General features: G+C 30.3%; 1 protein-coding gene across 1 annotated transcript; it reads right to left on the bottom strand.

Annotated features, from left to right (window-relative positions):
* Positions 1–1,402: 1,402 nt before the first annotated feature.
* Positions 1,403–3,091, bottom strand: LOC11429798 (BURP domain-containing protein 3). Its single transcript, XM_039830688.1, has 3 exons — positions 2,872–3,091; positions 2,647–2,752; positions 1,403–2,326 (listed from the first exon to the last, which is right to left on the bottom strand). The coding sequence occupies exons 1-3, from the start codon at positions 2,908–2,910 to the stop codon at positions 1,578–1,580; spliced, it is 894 nt and encodes a 297-aa protein (XP_039686622.1). The 5' UTR covers positions 2,911–3,091; the 3' UTR covers positions 1,403–1,577.
* Positions 3,092–7,874: the final 4,783 nt, after the last annotated feature.

Raw genomic sequence — 7,874 nt, 5'->3', positions numbered from 1 at the left:
ATCTTGTATAAATTACGATCCAAAATCGTGCCACGATATTTTCAGTAACTTCCTTCAAGTCGTTGATCCAAAATCGTGCCACAATTTCGCTGAACCTTCAACATCAATTTTGAACTAAAATTCAACATCTAGAATAACGGAACTTAGAATCCAATAATGCATCAAATTATTGCATCACACCCAAGCCTTATATGCAGGATCAAGAAACCAAAGTTTGTTCTTCAAAATAATTGCTTTCCTCGTGAATTGCGATCAAGAGTGATAATTCTTGCCATTCAGACTTCAGAGGATGACGATTCACCACTAGCGTAGTTGGATTTTCATTAGGATGAACATAGAAATCATTTTGCTATGGATCAGTAAGAGCTAGAACATCTGGTACTTGCACCAATTTTTGATCACGAATGTGAACCTTGTTTGAAGAAGGATAAGGGCTCAAGGCTTATAATAACATAACAAAGGAATTGAATTCTGATGTAAATTCAGAGAAAGAGAGGGAAACTATGAGAAAACTATTCAACTCATAATTTTTATGTAGTAGTACAATATATGAATTAGCTTCTAACTAACTCTACTATCTTCTAACTATTTGTAACTGCCTAACCTAGTTAACAAACTTCAATACAATTACAATTTCAGTTAACCAACATCAACTAGTAGTTAGTTACTTCGTGGACTTGTAATAAAGTAACACCGAACCTTATCCACTAAATTGTGCCCCGATTTCTACAAAACATGGTTTGATTTTTGTCGAACCAAATTTCAATTTTTGAACTAAAATCATGTTATGATTTTTCCAAATCGTGTCACGATTTTGCTGAAACATAAACATCAAATTTTAAGTCAAACTCAACAATACTATTTTAAGTGAAGGCAAAAACTACTCCATACAAATAATATCAATTTATACAAACATTACATTGATTTGAGTATAACTGAACTCGGATCTCTTGACTAATTGAGCTCGAATTTTAGTTTAGGGAAACACTAATACTTCATCCGCCTCTAAATTATAGTCGTTTAAGGTTTGTGCACGATTATTAAATAAATGATTAATTATGTTGATTTAAATGGTAAAATTAATATCATTTACTAAAATACCCTTATTAATTGTAGTTAGTAGATTAGTTAAGTTGCATGAAATTTAATAAATAAGGGTAAAATAATGGAAAAAAATAAATGCTGCATTGATATTCTAAAGTAACAATTATATTAAGAAAAAGAAAAAAAATGCTAAAAGAGACCATTATTGTGAGACGGAAGGAGTATAAATTAATGAGTTTTGATGAATTCTTTAAATTCGCAAGACAGGTTTAGGGTGCAACATATATTAACAATATAAAGGACCTTAAGAAAAGCATATATAGATAATTAAACATTATTTTTATTAGGACATACAAAGTTTTAATTTAAAGTTACATTGAAGACCATTTTAAAACCATACTTGAGGAGATTTGAACTCAGTCTCTATTGTAGGACATTCAAAGTAACTTAATTTATAATATATGTATTAAATATTTTTGAAGTAGCTTCTATATGTATAGTGGTTACTATTGAAGGATATAGAATTGGTGGTTTTATTTTGAAAACCAAATAACATGACCATGTTGTAGGAAGTGGCAAACTGGAACAGTTCCAGGTTGAACCTTGAGTACATGAAAAGCCAAATGCTTGGGACTCCATTGTGAAGTATCATTGTGGCAAATAGCAGCAGTTTTAACTTTGGTACCATCAATACCTTCCATAGGCAAATAGTAAACTTTAGTTGCCCGTAATTTGTGACAATAAAACACTGCATATGGATAACTCAGTAGATGGCACACAACAATTTTGTTCTCACTCAACTTCTTAACTCCTTTTGCTATTATATATTGTTGTTTATCACTTTCTTTGTTCGCTTCTGTTGAAACAGCTTCAACATTGTTTCCAAGCTTAGAAGTAGTGAAATCAACCATTGATTCTAATGATGTTACACAACTCTTTTCCTCTCCTTCGATAGTAGGCGTTTCACAATAACCAATGGCTTGTTTCAAATTTTCAGATTCCGCTGATCCTTGCTTGATGGAGAAGTAATTAAGGATGTTTTCCACTTTGTTTGATGAAAATGGTATGGAATTAGCGACTTCACGAGGCAAGAATGTTGCTCCGGTCTTTGTGAATTGCATGTTCAATTTTGTACCATTGTGCAAGTCCTTTTCAAAGAAGAACAAGTCCAGATTTTGATAATCATGTAATTGTGTAACACTTGCATCATATGGCCAATATATAAAAAGCAGCGGTTGCATCCTTCTGGCTTTTCCAACATCCATCGATGTTCCACCCTTTCCTACATTTTCAAATTAATTATTATTAAGTTAAAAGAAATCTCAAGCTCAAAAACATAAAATATAATTAATTACACATATTTTTCTCCAACAAGGTTTACACCGGCTGATTATTTGTGTGAGATGCGACCTAATTTTTATCAACTGAATCAACTTTTTCGTTAATTATCATGTTCATTTTTTCCCATCAAATTTGGCTTCTCTCTTTCTCAAAGTAAACATAAAATTATATAATCGGTAAATATATAATTAACAAAAAAAAATTGACTGAAAAAAAAAATTAAAAAATATAAATTCAAATAGAAATGAAGTATCTACTAACTTGGGTGAAGGATATCTGTGATGGCTTTTGGAATTTGAGTTGTGGGAAGTTTGGACTTCCAATACAATTCAGGTGGTAAGGCAGCATGGGTTGCCACCAGTGCAAGCTGCAATACAACATATCATATTTTAGTATTTATTTATGAAATGAAATAATGCTATAAAATATATGGGAAAAATATATGCTGACACTTGATAGATTAGAAATTTGGAAACGGGTGCTTACATTGAGAGAGATAAAGATGGATAGGTAAGGAAACTCCATAAGTGAGCTCCAACTGGATGGTAACCGAAAATAAAGATTGTGAAGTTGTGGAACTGAAAGAAAGATATATCTCCAACTCTATATAGAATGAAGACCCGTAAGTCAGCTCACCCACCATTTATATATACAAAATCATGAAGGTGTAAGAGTTTCTCCAATGGAGAATTATTTACTTAATAGATATTAAATGAGTTTATAGTTTATAAGTTTGTATGACAAAGAAAGACTTGTTTGATAATAATCTTTTTACCACAAGTTTATAATTTATTGTCCAGACGTTATTTTAAATAGCGGCAGGGTTAGAAAAAAAAATTCATATGGGCCACTAAAATAAACTAATACACACACAATTTATATTTTAATAAGCATTTTAAGTGACTTGAAAAAATTTTGTCAAAAAAAAAAAGTGACTTCAAAATTTAAAGTGTCCTTATAAGTATTGATGCATTCACGAATATTATAAATACAAAGTGGAAGATATTGAATTGAGAATGATGAAATTAATATTAATTAGAGTGTATAATATTGGAAAAGGGTAATTAATATTGCATTGAAAAATGAAATGGATCATTTATTTTAAGACAATTTCTTTTTACAAATGAGTCACTTACCGTAGAACAGAGGGAGTATATAAAAAATGGTCTCATCGTCTTCAATTCATGCGATTCTTGATTTCTTTAATTTCTTTACATTTTTTTAAATGCACATATTAAAGTATATATGGTGGGATCCATTTAAGAACTCTTTTTTATTTACCTATGTGGATGTGCTAAGTTAACAACCTACACCTACTTGATTTAAATTATAAAACTTATGAAAAGTTCTCCTTAATTAATTAAATAAAATCCCTTTCACACCAATATTTGGTTTCGGCATTTTCTCGTATTACAAGAGTTCATCGATTTTTTTTATTCTACTGAAGGGTATGTGGGTCTTGAAGACATATGCTCTATGTCTATAGCGCCATTAACCGTAATAGCGATGGACAACTAACATTTTATGGAAGGTTGAACACATTGAACCTTGTAAACGGATCATGTTGCAAAGTGAAAAGTTGTTAGTTAAATACTCACTCCCAGGGAAACTAGTACACTACCCTCGTAGATAGTCGAGCAAGGCTTAACATTGTAGGCCATGTCTTTTCGAAAATACTCATCTTGTGCAATGTATTTGCATAATCAATTAAACTTAAATTATTTAAACAAATTTAATTCTTACTTTTTTGTCTTTATATTTATTTTGACACGCTTTACTTAGTTCAATAGCTTAAACAATCCCTAAAAGGTGCACATAACACTCTATTGGTGTAGTTAAAGAACCGTAAGCCCTAAACACTAAACCCTAGCGAATAGACTGGTATTAACGTGTTTGTCTATCCCCTTTTTAACTGCTTAATTGAATATGTAAATTGCTTCAAAAAAATTGAATATATAAATAAACATTAATTTTAACATATACCATGATAAAAAATAAAATAAAAATTGGCAAACAAAATTAGCAAAAAAAAAAAAAAAAACTCTTTTTATCGTGTTAGATATTGTTGTTTTTATAGCAAGGTTCTTAAAGAAATAATTGAAAAAATGAAAAATATAAACTAATATTTTACAAATAAATAACATAATCTGCTGCAGAAACAATTTTGTCTTTTATATACTGTTAGGAATATCTGGATCTAGGGAATGTTTGCTAGATTAAGTCGATTTTGCTTGATTGGAGGAAGTAAGTGACTACCAAAGTGACACACTTTTTCTAGATTAAGTCGATTATTTGGACGGAATTGATTAACTGGCCGGTGCTTCGCAGAGAGACTGAGAGAGTGTACTATAAACAAGAAAAATAGAGATATATATTATACTGTTTCACATAAATTGATAAAATTTTGTTATTGATCTCAATAATTTATCCATCCCACTCAACCTTACTTGTACTTCTCTCTTTTCTCTTTCTCATCCATGAGATATGGGTGATTTTTAGCTAATTTATTTTTTTGGGATCACCCTTTCACATCACTTTTTCTTTTATCTAAATAAATAGTTTTCTCAAAGATTTAGTTTTTCTTTTTTATTTTACTTTTCTCTTGATTTCATTGTCTAAGTCCAAAGTTGTTTTATTCTTCGTCTTGATCCAATTTGCTATGTGTTTGATTTTTGTTGCGATATTTGTTTTGATAAATTAACTTTGATCTATTGCACGTGTAATCAATGACTTATACATCAATGTAACAAACATAAAAACATCATATTCAAGTCACTTTTTTTTTCACATTTGTAAGCATGTTGTCGGTTTATGCTATTAACCTAGATGATGTGAGTTTGTTTACAAATTCATCATTTTTAGTTTTAACGACGTTGAATTTGTGTTGTTTTTTTTAATAAGGAAAATGCTACATTGTGCCTTTATGGCACAAGTTAGCATTTTTTATAAAATAATTAGGGTATAAAAATGAAAGAAAAAATGATAAGCTATAAGTTATAAGCTCAAATGTTATTTGAAATAGTGTCTAGAAAATAGGATATAAGCTCCTGAAATAAGTTATAAGCTCGTTGTAAAAAGATTGCTATCAAACATGTTTTTTTTGTCAAACGAACTTATAAATTATCTGCTTATATGCTATAAGCTAGCTTATTTTTCTTCTTTGTCTAGCTGTAATTTTTTCTAGTTATTTTTCCTCATCTTATTGATTGAAAATAAATTGATATGCAGGAGTTTTTCCTCACATAAACAAAGAAAGTCATCAAACTATACCAATCTGTAAGTAGACAAGATCAAGTTGATTGCAATATACACACAAACTAAAAGTAACTACAAATTGGTTTGAATAGTAATATTCACTACAATGTTGTTGACGCACATCCGTGGCAACGACGCCATTTAATAGTCTTTTTTTGATGGTGTCTGGGGTTCAAACCTCAGACCTTATATATATTATACATTGACTTTATCAACTGTGTTAAGCTTACGAAAACATGCAATTTAATAGTCTATAGCGGTTTCAAAGTATTTCTTATTATCATTCCCAAAAAAAAAAAAAGCAAATAAGTTAAGTGTTCATTTTTCACTATTCTAAGTTAGGGTTTTGGAAGATTGTTTGTAACACAAACAAATGTGGGACATGTAACGAAACTTCAAGAATTAACAAGTTGTGTTTGGATTAGATTTTATTAACTACTCCTCCAAGTTATCCTCGTGATCGATTAAATACTTAAATTTGTTTCAATTATATCATCAAGTGTCGCTCCGAGATATCTACTTTTACTTGTAAACATTTGATGTATTGCTCAATCAGATATAATGAAAACAAAGATTAGGTATTATCGGCCAAATCAAGATTTTACTTAAATTCATGGTCATTAAATTCATCAAACAAAAGGAAAATAACTACACATACTCATGGTGGAATATACAAAGAGATTAGTAGAATATGAATTTACATTGTACCAAAAAAAAAAAGAATATGAATTTGCATGGTATGGTAGCCTCTAGAGATTAGTAAAAAGTCTTGATGACTTAACCCTCAAACTAGTCGTCCCTGCTGCTGTCAAATATTTGACTTTTAAAGTATATTTGTTTCAAAGGAAAGAAAGTGATGAGGAGAGAAAGGTGATGGAAAGAAAGACTTTTCATGGTTTGGAGCTCTCTAAAATAATGAAGGAAAGAAAGGATTTATGTGGGGTCCACATCAGAAACCTTTTCACCCACACATGGACGGAAGGTTTCCACAATACAAGTGTTTTGTTTAAAATTACCAATATGCCCCAACTTTTATTATTTATTCTCTTTATTCATTTAACTATTCTATTCAATTCAATTGTTGTCTTTTTTTTATTTATTTTTTCATTTCACCTCTAACTTCTTCTTTAAAATAATTAACCGCTAATTTTTATTTATTTTTTTATTCTTTATTTATTTATTATAGATAATTTGTTTATATATACTAACATATTATTTTTGTTTAAGGGTTTTTATATCAATTACTAAATTTAGGTCTTCCTTTTCTCCAACTTTTTATTTCATTTTCTTTTATATCAAACAACCAAAACAATCCTCTTACTTCTTACTCTTCTTCTTTCCTTAGACAATCTTTCCTATCTCATTCTTTCCTTTCATTTTCTTTGTGCATCCAAACAAAGCCTTAGTGACACTATCCATGTGAATATACTAAACTCATCAACAATGGTAAGGAAATATTTATGGCCACGTATGGTAGTTATTGATCAGGGACACCGTATGTCCATATGAAGGAGTACTACTATAACTCAAACAAAAACAATATCTTCATTGGTTTCAAATTGAGCAGAGTTTCTTACATGACTGCAATCTTCCAAGTAGTATTAGCCATTACTAGTGATCTGGAAAAGGTTCAATAAAATAAAATGAGAATAAAAACATAACAATGGTCATTTAGACCATAAAGAAATAGTAACTCGTGATCTTCATCATTTGCTGCAACTGCGAGATCAGAGCAGAATAAACTCTTATATGTAAGATCAAGTTATAGAGTAGAGACATACGATCTGCTCAAGAAAAAATAAAAGCACGTTCAAATCATTCCATGCTGCAGCTGTAAGATCATAGGAGACAAACCCATGCTAAATGGACAAAAGCTGACGCTTAAACTGATTTAGCGTCCGGATGAGGTTAAAATGGTTGAAGCTAAACCGCAGCGTCAGTCTAAAGCTATAATTCTGTTTGCCATATTAAAAGGAGGCCCTTTAATCTCCTATTCCCTTTCCGATCGAAAAAGCAAAACATTTGAAGTACAAGGAAAATAAATTTTCCGGCATGACCAAGACCAAACCCAACCAAACGAAGACTTTAATCCAAATCTTCCCGGCAAACCTACACTCTACATGTTCTTCTGATTAAATTGGTCAGACAAGTTTGGGGTACAACATATATAAAATAGCATTAAAAAATACATATATAAAGTAATTAAACAAACATTATTTTTATTAGCGAGGACG

Source organism: Medicago truncatula, chromosome 1 (genome assembly GCF_003473485.1).
Source record: "Medicago truncatula cultivar Jemalong A17 chromosome 1, MtrunA17r5.0-ANR, whole genome shotgun sequence".
In the NCBI taxonomy this organism is placed as follows: domain Eukaryota; kingdom Viridiplantae; phylum Streptophyta; class Magnoliopsida; order Fabales; family Fabaceae; genus Medicago; species Medicago truncatula.
Note: the sequence above shows the minus strand (reverse complement) of the source record. Positions and strands in the feature narration are given on the sequence as shown.